Source organism: Bactrocera tryoni, chromosome 4 (genome assembly GCF_016617805.1).
Source record: "Bactrocera tryoni isolate S06 chromosome 4, CSIRO_BtryS06_freeze2, whole genome shotgun sequence".
NCBI lineage: Eukaryota > Metazoa > Arthropoda > Insecta > Diptera > Tephritidae > Bactrocera > Bactrocera tryoni.
Genome location: NC_052502.1, coordinates 74,724,161 through 74,737,931, shown reverse-complemented (window position 1 = coordinate 74,737,931; position 13,771 = coordinate 74,724,161). Strand labels below are relative to the sequence as shown.

The following is a 13,771-nucleotide window of genomic DNA, read 5'->3' as shown; positions in this document are numbered from 1 at the left end:
ACCAATTTGGCCATGAAATTTTTTTCAAAAATATTAACTATTTGGTTATGAAGGCTAAAAATATGCTACCAATTTAATTTGGCCATGAAATTATTTTCAAAAATATTAATGTATTTAGTTATGAAGGCTGTTAGCTAGTAATCTAAGTTTTTTTATATGCATATTGTAAACGTAGTGAGCTTTTAGTAAAAAGTTTCAATTATTCTAATTTATAAGTTGTTTTTGTACGAAAAATTATATATTTTTATTACTAAAATATTGGTTTACAAGGAAAATTATTTCAAAAAACAAGAAAAGGCAAATACTCAATAAGGGACACTTTTTGACCAAAAAAAAAATTAAAATTTTATTTCGAGTTTTCGAAAATAGCTGTAAACGTATTGTTGCCGTAGAGCAGACTTTAAAATTAACTTAAAAAATTGAACTAACGCTTTTTAGGCATTCGAAATTAACTTCGAAAATTCGAACATTCAAATTTTGTGTTTATTTTATTTTTTTGTGCAACTGCGAAGTTTTTCGTAACCCATATTAGATAAAATAAGTCAAAAGTGACTGGAAAATTGTGTAAACACTTGTAGCTTTCCAATTTATAGGTCTTTGTTTTGCTACAAACATGTTCCATTATGAGTTTAATTTTTCTCATATTTATGTATGTATTATATATTATAATATATGGTTAAACTAAGCTTATACCTGCTTTTACTATATATTACTCTTATGTGAATTTAAGATATTTTATAAAATATTTATAGTTTTTTATTTTTGTGGTTTTTGTTGGCTTTTTCCATTCCATGGCTTCAAAAGTAAAACTCTTAATTATAAGTTGATGCATTGAAATTATATTCAAAATTGCTAGCAAGTGAAAAATTGTAAGCAAAGAACTACTTATGTATTTATAAGAAGTAAGTGTAGTTGTAGCGCTTCTCATCTATAGACATACAAACATCGGCACGTAACTACTCATACATAACCACGCCTAACTGTACTCATATTTAACGGTAAACGCCTGAAGCTAAAATTTACAAATATTCGAACTGATATCCAAACTGTAATACAATATTTTATACACAAACAGAAATGTCTCAATAAATAAATAAATATTTGAAAAGTATGGAAATAATAGAGAATGTGTATGAGTTAAAAAAATAGGTACGAAGGCACGCCACTAAGATTCTAAAAAATGAGGGGTGTTCGAAAACAGTATGTAATAAGTATGTTTGAAATTTCGAAAAAATGCTTGGAATTAAAAGGAAAAGAGAAAGTAGGAAATTTCAAAAGAACTAGCAGAAAACTTTTGAAAAAATATTTTAAAATTTTTTTTTTCGAATTCGAAATATATTAATTCAAAAATATTTAGTTATGTCCTTTTAAATGAGAAATTCCTCACAAAAATAGCTAAAGAAAATATGAATTTAAAATTTTAGGAATTTCAGAATTTAGAAAAATGCACTTATGTTATTTTTAATGTCAAATTCTTAAAAAAAAAACCGGTTTCTTGTTAATAAATCGCAGATTCAAAGTTTTTGAAATTTTAACAGAAGCAGACTTGTTAAAAATCATATGTAATTCCAAAATTTTTGAAATTTCGAAATTCTATTGTTAAAAACATCATAAATTATGAGACTTGAAGATATAAAAAATATGAATTTACGTCCTTCTTAATGTGAAATTTTTTAACAAAAGTAGACTTTTTCTTATTCCTTAAAAAGTTGTTGAGGAAAATCATGAATTCAAAATTTTTGAAATTTCAAAATACAGAAATATGGAGTTATGTTATTTTTAATGTTCAATTCATTAAAAAAGCAAATTTCTTGTTAAAAAATCATAAATTCAACGTTTTTGAAATTCTTTAACAAAAGAAATTCTTTTCAAAATTTTAAAATTTCAAGTTAAATGCTTTTTGGAGTAAAATACATAACAAAAGCTGTATATAAGCCTTAAATAGCTTGCAATTTTCCTAAACATTCAAACAAACCGCCCTAAAGCATCAAAAAATAATAACAATAATAAAAAAAGACACCAACAACTGCAACATATTGACGTTTAACATTTTAATCAACGCTCACAAACGGATCTGCATTTCAACAGATCAACAACAACACAGCAATAACAACAATTGCAATACAAAATTAATAGTTAAACAATAAAAAAACCCAAATGTTTGTGTGTATGCGTTAATAACAATAACATAATAAGTATGTGTGTGTATGTCAGCTGCGCGGCATCTTGCCAGCGGCTGGCGTGCCGGTTAATGCTTAATAAATATAGCGCTCGGGTCCAAAGTGCAAATACACAGCCAAACGAGTCACATACGCAAGCGACGAGCAAAAAACGTGTAAAACAAAACGCAAAAAAATAAAATAAATAATAAAAGGTGCTAGGGGGTAAGGCATAACAACAAAAAAATGTATAATTAGAATTATTGAGTAAACAGTAGCAAGACAGTAAACAACATGCAGAGAATATTGTTTGAGAGGCAGTGTCTCAGGCTATTAGCATCCACTAATGACTTAGTAGGGGCGTTCATTTAGCGAGTGTGCGTGACTGAGTGGCAATAAGTAAAAAAATATATGAGGAAATAAATTATGATGAAATATAAATATATACAATTTAATCAAAAAATAACATCAAAAGTGGCAATGGAAACTAAATTAAAAATAAGAAAAATTAAAATATAAAATTATAAAAATAATATCAACTAAATAATATACAAAAATCCTAAATAAAACAATGAAATTTTAAATAAAAAAAAGATTTCAAAATAATGACTTAAATTAGCACAACATATAAAAATATTAAATTTAAAAATTGAAATTAAAAAAATTAGATAAATTTCAAATTAATAGTAAATTTGACTTAAGTCATCATAAAATAAAAAAATGTTAAATGTAATAAAAACAAAATTATAAAATTAAAAAAAATAATTATGACAAATATCGAAATAATAAAAATTAAAATTCAACCAAAAAAATAAAGAAAAAACCCTCAAATACAAATATTTAAAACTTGTTAAAATTTGAAAAAATTCAAAATAATGAAACGTTGAACATAAAAATAAATTTATAAAATTAAAAAAAATAAATAAAAGTAAAAAAATGAAAGTAAAAAAAACATTAAATAAAAATATTTGAAAATGATATTCGAAATAAGATATATTTAAAAAATATTGTTAAAAGACATAAATTATGAAAACATAAAATTTAATAAAAAATAACATAAAAAAATAATTATTATAAATATCGAAATAATAAAAATTAAAATTCAACCAAAAAAATAAAGAAAAAACCCTCAAATACAAATATTTAAAACTTGTTAAAATATTTAAAAAAAAATTAAAATATAAAATATATTATATCAAATATAAAAATATTGAATTTAATAAAAAAATTATTTCTAAAAATATTAAAAAAATTAAATAAAAAATAAAAAAAAATAAAAATAGTTGTAAACAAGACATACATATGTATGTATGTATGTAACTATGCAATTATAATAAATTTAATAAGAAAGGAAATTAAAAAAATGAAATAAAAATACAGAAAATTACAATCTATTTAATTTAATTATATTAAATTCAGGGTTTCTAATTGAAAAAATTAATGATAATAATAATAAATAAATTAAAAATTAAATTTTCAATTTCTGAACACAAACATTTATTTCATATTATTTTCATTTATAATTTTAATTTTTATTTTAAAAATTTTAACATTTTCTTTCCTCAAATTAAAAAAAAAACTAAATTTTGTTGTTATTTTTAAAAATTAAATTTAATATTTTTTTATAAAATTTAATTTTTTAAATTAATTTTTATGTAAACTTTAATTTTATTTTTATTTTTTTAAGTAAATTTAATTTTAAAAATTATATTTTTTTCAATAAAATTTATTTCTTTTTTGGATTTTATAGTTTTAATTTTTATTTAAAATTTTTTTATTCCTAAATTTAAAAAAATTAAATTTTTGGTCTCTTAATTATTTCATACATTTTTTTATTTGTAAATAATTTTGCAAACAACTATGTTTCACTAAATTATCACAAAATTAATTAATTAAATTAATTTTTTTTTTAATTTTATAGTTTTAATTATTATTCAAAACTTTTTTAAAATTTTTTATGCCAACATTTAAAAATATAAAAAATTTTGGTCTCTTAATTGTTTCATAAATCTTTTTTTATTTTTAATTGTAAATTTGAGATTAAAAATCTGTTTTATTTTTTTTTAATTATTTGCCAAAAAATTATTTTGCGAAAAACCATATTTATATGGCAAAATCATAATACGGGCATTAAAAACAAATTAAAAAGTATTTGAGGAGGCAATTAAAGTCAATTGACGCTTTTGAAATATTTACGTAAAAATTTTGTGATAAGAACTTGACAGTAAAGTCAAATGAGCCGGAATAAAGAAACATAAAAACAAAAACAAATATATGAGCAGAAAAATACGAAGGCAAATTACAAACAAAAATATTGAAATTTGCGTAAAAATATATAAAAATATGTTTGTATGTATTAATGTTTAATTTACAGCTATTTTCAGTGCAAAATAGTTTCATAGATTATGATTACTAAAAAAACAACGGCGCATTGAGATAGTTTTCTGAAGAATGCTATGCAAAAATATTTTTAATATACTTAATATACATGTGTATGCAGTTAGAGGGTGTGTCGTTAAGAAATTTAGAATTTTATTATGTAAAAAAATTCCAAAAATTTAAAAAATGGGTTATTAAATTAAAAATATTAAAAAATTTAAATTTAAAATTTTTGTATTTTTTTTTTTGTAATCAAATTATGGCTAATATTGTATTGCTATGAAAACTGATCTCAAACATTTAAAGCATTAACGGGTAAGAACTCGATGTCCAACGGTATAATATTTTTTTTTAGATGTACATATGTACATATGTATATAAGTATGTATGTATATGCAGCTTTGAAATCTAAAAGCCAAAACTATAAGAAAAAAATTAAAAAAAAAAAAATAATAAAAAAATTAATGCTTAAAAAATGGAATATAAGCATTCCATAATTTTAGAAAATAAGTTATATGTCAAAATATATATGTACATATACACATATATTTAGAAATAATTTAGAATTAATTGTATTAGTATAAGAAATCTCACTAATGGCCAAAAATAAAAAAAAAATTCTTAGAAAAACATGTTTACTAACCTCTCAATGTAAGCTATAATTTTATAGTAAGTGTGTGTGTGAAAAATATAAAATAATATATATTACCAGAAATATAGTTTAAATCGCCTGCATTATGAGTAATATATACAAAAATTAATAAATAAAAATATTTTATAGTTTTATAATTATAAAAAATCGATTATATATTAATAATTAAATTAATTTTATTACTAATTTTTTAAATTAAATTAATAAATTTAAAAGAAAATAATTATAAATAACGTAAAAATATTATTTAGTTAACATGAATTAAATTAATTGCAATAAAACATTAAATTAAAATAAAATTCAAAGAAAAAAAATTTAAATTAAATAAAATATACATATATGTATATGTATGTAAAAGTAAGAAATTAAATAATTAAAGCAAATTAAAAGCAAGAACCTTATTAAAAAATTTAAATTAAAAAAATAGACTAGTAATTGTAAAATTATTTTTTTTTGTTATTCAAAAATTTAAATGAATTAAAACAAAAAGAAAAAATAAAAAAATATTTATAAATAAAAAAATATATATAATATGTATACATGTACATAAATGAATGAAATAACATGAAAATCAAAAAAAAAATTAAATTGATATGATTTATTATTAAGAACAATAAAAGTTAAAGAACATAAAACTAAAAATGTTAAACAAAATAAATTAGTTAAATTAAATTTTAATTTACAAATAATTCAAAAACTCAAAAAATAAAAAGAAAGGTAATATTTTAAAATTAAAAAATTAAAATAAAAAATAAAATACCTCAAATATAAAAATAAAAAAGTTAAAAAGAAAAATGAAATTAAATTTAATTTAATACATTAATTATGTTTTTTGTCGGTTTTACATTTTTGTAAATTAAAATTTTTGGTTTATTAAAACTAATTTAATGAATCGTAATAATTTAATTTCATTTAAATCTTAATTTGATAAAATTTATTAATTTTAATTTGCAAATATTTAAATTTTTCTATTACATCTATTATTATTAAAATTTTAGTTGTTAATTTTTATAAATTTTATTCTTTTCAATTTGTTTAATTAATTAATTTAAATTTTTTTAATTTAAATTTTTGTAAATTAAAATCCTTAATTTAACAAAAATAAATTAATAACTCATAATAATTTATTTTAATTAAAAACTTAATTTAATAAAAACTTTAATTTTTATTTACAAATATTTAAAATAAGAAAAAGGCATAAACAAAAAAGATTATGAAATATGTATTAAAAAATTAAAAAAAAAAAAATATTTATATAAAGCATTTATGTAAAATAACAGCAAAATGAAAAAATAAAATTAAATAATTAAAACAATTAAAAAACAAGAAAATTTTTAAAAAATCAAAATAAAATGTAAAGCAAAATGAAATAATAATTTTTTATAATTTATTATTTAATTTAATGTACCAAACTATAATTAAAAACAAAATAATAATAATGAAAAAGTATAATTATATTAATTAGTTTAATTTAATTTTAAATTACCGAAAATTTCAAATTAAAAATTTATAAAAGTTATAAAATAAATTTCACAGAATTAAAACTAAGTGATAAAAAATAATTTAAAAATAAAATGTAAAATTAGGTAATTTAAACAAATTAAAAACAATAAAAGTTATAAAGAATAATCATGTAAAACAAAATGAAATAACTACTTAAATTTATTTTAATTTACAAAACTAAAATTATAAAAGAAAAAATTAAATTCTGAATGAAATATATTTTTTTTACATAAGTTATTATAAATTATAAAATATTTTAGATGTACATACATGCATATGTATATAAAATAACATAAAAGTAAATAACAAAATAATAAATTAAATTTAAATAAACATTTTATAATTAAAAAAATAAATTAACTAATTGACGTATTATAAATTTGCATAAATATTTTAAAATTAAATAAAAAATAAAATCTGTAATTAAGCTAAGCGTAAAATCATATAAAAGTATATTAAAATTATAATAGTTCAAGAAAAATATTATTTTTAGGTAAAATTAATAATAATACCCGAAAGATGAATATTATGAAATATTTATAATTATATACATATATTAAATATAAAATTTGTATATATGCCATACATATATAAATATATAACACACACCATTCGTAGCAACATTCCTATAAAAAAATGTATTAAATAAAAATATTAAAATTAAAAATTCTTAGCAAAATATAATTTTGATTTGATCAGTTAAAAAATGCAAGCTCATAAACAATAACAAAATATTCGGAATATGAAATATTTAAAATATTTATATTTATGATTTATATAAACGCATAGAGACAGAATTAAAAGAAAATAAATTTCATATATGCAAAAAAGTCTAATATTTTTATTTAATCTTCTAAATATTTGTAGCAACTCTAATATCAATGTAGTTTTACTTTTGTTGGGTTCTTTTGAAGATAAGAAAAAACATTAGCTTCGGTTGCACCCTACAATACCCTTCACAAACACAAATGATTCCTTACAAGAATTTGGTCGGTCAGTTTGTATGACGACTAAATGCTATAGTGAACCGATCCAAACAATTTTCTCGGAGACAGCAGCATTGCCTTAAGCAATAACTCATGTCAAATTTTGTGAAGATATATGATCAAATGAAAACGTTTTCCATACAAGCACTTTATTCCGATTGTTCAGCTTGTATGCAGCTATATGCTATAGTGGTCCAATATCGGCCGTTCCGACAAATGAGCAGCTTCTTGGTTAGAAAAGAACGCGTGAAAATTTTCGGAGCGATATTTTGTTTCTGAATACATATTTTGATAAGTTTTTCGTTTAACTCATTTGAAAAGCACTCTAATTCTCAACCTGCTAATCAATTAAGTTTATATCAAGGAAAATGACAAGCAAAAGGGTTTAAATACATGATTTATGCATTCAAATGCATTTATTCATTAAAATGAATAATGCAATAAGTTTAGAATTAAACTCATTAGGTAACCCGGAAAATAAATGCTATATATAACCATAAGTATATAGTGAACAATTATTCAAATATATAAATAATAGCTGCAACTACTAAACAAAGTGAAAAGCAAACAGCAATAATTGAAGAAGTAAGCAATTATCAATATTATTATTTAAATTGCAATTTATACGTCAGTAAATGAATGAAAGGGTGACACCTTGACAGTAAACAAAGTTGTGTTAGAAAAAAACTTCTTTATAAAACTGTTTTTTGCTACCGAACGTCCACATATATTGATATATTAACTGCACCTGCATAATCATTAATCTCACCGGCTAATCTAGCGTCAATTATTTTTTTTTTAATTGATAAGCAAAGGTAATCAGTATTGATTTTAGAAATACATATATTGATTTACAATGTGGAGAAACCCATGGCTACCAAATGACTATGCGATTATCAAGCAAAATGTGTTTCAAATGTAAAGTAAAAACCTTACGAGCAGACTGGACCTGAATGCACTTATTTCGGGCCGAAAGCTTGGGCATATGGGTTTTGAGCTTTATCAGTTGTATTTGAGTTTTTTTGCCGGATTTTGGCATTATTGTTCGTAAAATTGCCTTATCAATCAACTGTGTGATTATCCAACAAAGCATTAGCCATAAATCCCTGTCAGTGGTCTACGTCATTGGGAATTCTCTATCGAGAAAATAAATCAAGAACTAAAACTGGTGCGATAATAAGAAATCAATGAAAAATTTGTGTTGTAAACTATAAGATTTACAGCTATTTCATTCAAGGAAAATATGTAGAATACGGAAGGTGAGGGCGTCAAGGAAATCCAATAAGAAGCATAAGCAAATCTAGCTGATGCTGGCAGAGATCGCGTCCAAAGATACTCTGAAATAGCAAATAAGTTGGAAGCCTTGATATTTAATCCACGCTAAGGACTTAATATATTGTCTTTTTGTTGGAATACTGAGACTATAATAGCATATAGACAACGATAATGCCTCAGTGAGAGGTTTTGTAGTACCAAACAAACCTTCCCATCTTTAAGGAGAGATTTCGTGACATCAGCAATGTTAGTCTAAAAAAGTAGACTCGTTTCGGTTGCAGAAAATAGTTAGAGATAGCACTGGGAACCACTATTTCATTATTTATCAAATGGAGTCAAATAAGAGCTCCATGGAATCTCTAAAAGTTCAACTCATTTAGAAGATTTTGATTTTAAAACCTTCAGAAAACTAACGCTAGTTGGGACAAGCACTTTCACGTTCACTTGAGCACAGAATTTACAAATCTCAGATGTCCTTCGAATTGACATCTAACAGATAACATGATTTCTGACCAAAAAACTACCCTTATCGCAAACGAGGATGAAGATTTTCCTAACCCTTGCAATAAACAGGAATAAATAATCGACAGGACTCTACAGAAATCATGAGTCTACAAAATTAAACTTTCCATCAACTTACGATTCCATAATTATGAAACCTTTACCGCGATTGGCGATAGAGAGAGAAATTGGTGTGAAGTTGTTTTATTAAAACCTTTTATTTCTTAGAATAAAATATGTACTACATGTAATTCGCATTATAAATAACAGTACCACCCAGTAATTTAAATATCACGATAAAATCTTAATTAAAGTATCTTCAGTCCTTGTTTGAATATTGTGCCGGCACAAAAAATATTTCTACACCACAAAATGGGCACTTAGAGCTATACTTTAACGACTTAAAAGCCGCTTGAACCTCGTCAAAGCTCAGAAGAAGAAGACCTCGCTCTCATCCTCTTCGCATTTACTTAAACTCCGTTCAAAGCTCTTCACACGTCTAAACCACTCGGGATCTGTTGCATTTACCGCTTCCGGACGTTCGCCATCTTTATTTCTATATAAATACTCGGTGATACCTTGTCCTTTAATACCGTTGACGGTACAAGCCACAAACTGGTTGTAGATTTTCGCAACCCAATCGGCGCCCACATAGCGCACCGACGACTGCTGCTCCTCAATTTGCACGAAATACTTTGATTTTGCGGTCTTTACAATGAAATTCTTATGACGCGGCGGTGTGCCCTTCTCGCCATAAGAGTAAAGCTCAAAATTGCAACTGGTTATCGGTTCATAAACGCCCGTCTGCGTGCAGACGTAACCCACTTTGAGGGACGAGAGAAAGAAGGATGGCTGACTGAGATTGCCGATCATCAAGCTGGTGCCGTCCGACAGAAAAAGTGCAACATATACATAGCGATTGATATTGGATAGACAACGTTCGGTGCCGAAACTGTGATCGCGAAAACCGCTCAATTGCAGTTCAAAACTGCGGCCGGCTAGCTGAACCTCACCCATCAGGCGTCCACTTTGCTCGTAGTGTGTACGTTTCTCAACCATTTCGGGCACATGTTTGAGCAAATTATAGAATGCGTCATTCCATGCCTCGCGCGCCACCGAATCCGCAATGACCGCGGAGCTGAGATCACGATTATGGTAGAAAAATGGCGCTTGTGTTGTGAACTGCAAGTTCATGTGCACAGATAGACACTTGCCGGTAGCGGACTCGGGACGTAACTCGCCTTCATAACGTATACGCCATTCACGCATCGATGATTCGGGATACACATGGAAACCGCAACCTTTGAACTCGTCGTTCTCGCGTGTGCCATCCGTTGTGAAGTGCAGCATGTCTGGCAATTTTGGCGTGCAATACAAGCCCAACTCGGGTAGATAGAGATAAATGCAAGCTTTCAACACGCCACGTCGGCGACGCTCCAAGGTCAGGAACAGCTTTTCGCCACGCCCATTGGCGCCCATGAAAGAAACCACATCGTAACTCTGTGGATTATCGCTCAACGATTGTGGGCGATCAATTTGTGCCAGAAATTCGGGTGAGTTCAGCTCGTCCTTGGTGTGGTAGACACGGTGACGCAGTCGACGCACCAACACCAAGGCAATTACATACTTCAGTTGATAGAAGAGGCCCTTTGCGGGGTAGATGTCAAAGATCAGTTGTGATTTCAAACGCAACACAACAATTATGAGCGCAGCGAAGAGCAGTAGAGCGGCGATACCGCCAAATATACCAGCGACTAAATACATCACTTCGCTTCTAGCTAAAGCTATTTGCGTGCTTCTGAGTGCAACTTTGTGTTTCGTAATCTGCGTGTACGCGTCAATAGTTCTCACGCGCACGTTACTTTGTACCTCAATATTAGCAGTGTTTACTTTATGTGCTTTCCGTAAAGCAACCGTCTCGATCGACCTAATTCGCACAACTGACGCTGGAGATCAGCGCGTATTCGCTAAAGTGCCGCCGCACAACTGGCGATGGAGGCAGGCAACAGCTGTGGAGCTAACGACAAGTTTGTTTTTACTTTTTGCTGTGCTTATTTGTGACTTGGTGGCGTGCTACGCGGCGCCGTAACGCTCCCCTCGCCGAAACCCTAACGCACAACCACCAGCAGTTGCCGGTTCAGCGGCTAACATATATATATTTTCATGTAGAACATTGTGTTCATTAGGTTTGTTTTTGTTTTTTTTTTTTCTTTTTATTAGTTTTAATTTTATTAGTCTACAACACTTTCATTTCCCACTGTAATCGTAGTTGTTGCTGATATTAATAAAATTATTGTTTGCACTTTGTTGCCTACATTCTCCGCCATGAAGTGATCGCCGATAGGCTTATCGAATTCGCACTAAGTATTTGACTTTAGCACAATTATTTGATTTTATTTATTAATTTACTACTGTGTGAAGTGCTGAGATGAGATTAGATTCTGATTTGGGTATATTTTGGTATACTAGAAATATTAGTTGTGTTTAAGGAAGGGAAAAACTAAATCTAATGCTTTCAAAGTTAAAATCAAACGATCCGAAAATAATCATATCGAAATATAAGTTTCCTTTGGTTTTTATCAGATCCAGACCCGTATGAGTCTATGTAATCTAAAATACCAGGTTGCGTTAGTTTTCTAAACTACTTTTGATACGTTGACATATATCAGAATGTGTTCGAAAGATCCGTAGTAAGATAATCCCAGCCAATAAGTTGACACCGTAGCTGTCATTAACTCAGGAACCTCGATATCGAAGATGCGATGGCATGTCTTGAGTCAAAGCTTCACGGCAACATGAGCGACCCTGAAATTTGTAAGACAGAACAGTATGAGGTGCTTGCTACGACATCTCTTGACATATTTCTACCTCAACGTCAGCTCTCTCTTGTTCTAGCGTTAGGCCTTTTGAAATACAAACATTAAATGTGATCTCGAAACTTGATGAGCCTTGACATCAATATGAGTGACCTTGAAACCTCAGCAATGATTCAGTATGAGGTGCTTGCTACAACATCTCTTGACATATTTTCACCTCAACGACAGCTCTCTCTTGTTCTAGCGCAAAGCCTTTCGAAACACAAGCAGTGAGTCACGTAGACCCACAATATCATCAAATATACATATGTACATGCACATCTGCTACATAAAGTCACGTTGAGGCACAAGCGATCCGTGCCAGCAGCGAATCAAAGTTTCATTGAAGCTTAGGCAGAAAATTATCAGCATTTCAAGGTTTTAATCACCCATGAACAACACTTTTCGCTTCTAATACAAAGAATCTATACTACACGAATAAAAAATGTAAGAAAGAAAGATTTTTTTCCCGATTTTTTATTAGCGACTGATAAAAGTCAAGTAACCCAGAAGGTATTGATTGTACCAGTAGCTTTTAATAAAGGAAAAGAAACAAAGTTTGCAAGTAAAAGGCAAAAGAACTTGTGACAAATCCGTCTCCACAGTCAAGTCACGCCTTCCGCACGAGCGCTAAGCGCATAACTGTTAACATAAGGCCTACAAGGGTTGCTGCAAGTCTCTGCCCAAACAATAACAGTTGTTGGAGTGAAACCAGCAGCGGCGGGTTAATTAACACGTGCCAGACGTTAGGCGGTAAAGCGATAAGGACATATAAAAATTAATAATTGTAAGGATAATACGACTGAGTGCACACAAATCAGAGGAAACGCAAAAAAAAGAAGGCAATGAAAAGGCAAACGACTTAAAACTAATAGTAAGGCAGCTTGCGATAAGTGAAGGACAAAGTTGATAACAGCTTCCAGATTAGCACGACTGTGGGCAACAAAGTGAGGTTAGGTCATTGTATGCGCGCCTAGAGTAAGTTTGACGGTTGTGGAGGCGTGTTCGTAAACGCTGATAGCACTGCTGTTGTGGATTAGCCATAAGTGGGTCAAAATTATGTTGGCGATAACAAATTTTCGAAAGTGTTTTGAAATTAGATAAGGTTGTTTTTGGAATTATTTTTGAAATGAGATAAGGTTGTTTTTGAAAAATCATAGTTAAATAAATATGCATGTTTATTAATGGAAATTAATAGAAATTTTAATTTTCAGGTATTGATTTTTATACTAACGCAGAAGCCTTTGGAAATGATACTTAAGCAAGAAATTAAAAGTAGGTTGAAACCCATCGGCACCGAAAGATAAAATTGCAAATATTAAAGGAAACATAATTTACTGGCGACCTAAATTCGGAAAAAGAAAACCCCTTCTGAATATTTAAGGGTTAAAAACGGTTTATCTCAATTTCCGTCAAAACTACGAGTCCTATAGAAAAACATTATATGGCAATATACAAACT

General features: G+C 27.4%; 1 protein-coding gene across 1 annotated transcript; it reads right to left on the bottom strand.

Moving 5' to 3' along the window:
* Positions 1-9,649: 9,649 nt before the first annotated feature.
* Positions 9,650-11,434, bottom strand: LOC120773427. The gene has a single exon (XM_040102308.1). The coding sequence runs from the start codon at positions 11,217-11,219 to the stop codon at positions 9,885-9,887; it is 1,335 nt and encodes a 444-aa protein (XP_039958242.1). The 5' UTR covers positions 11,220-11,434; the 3' UTR covers positions 9,650-9,884.
* Between the last annotated feature and the right edge of the window lie 2,337 nt (positions 11,435-13,771).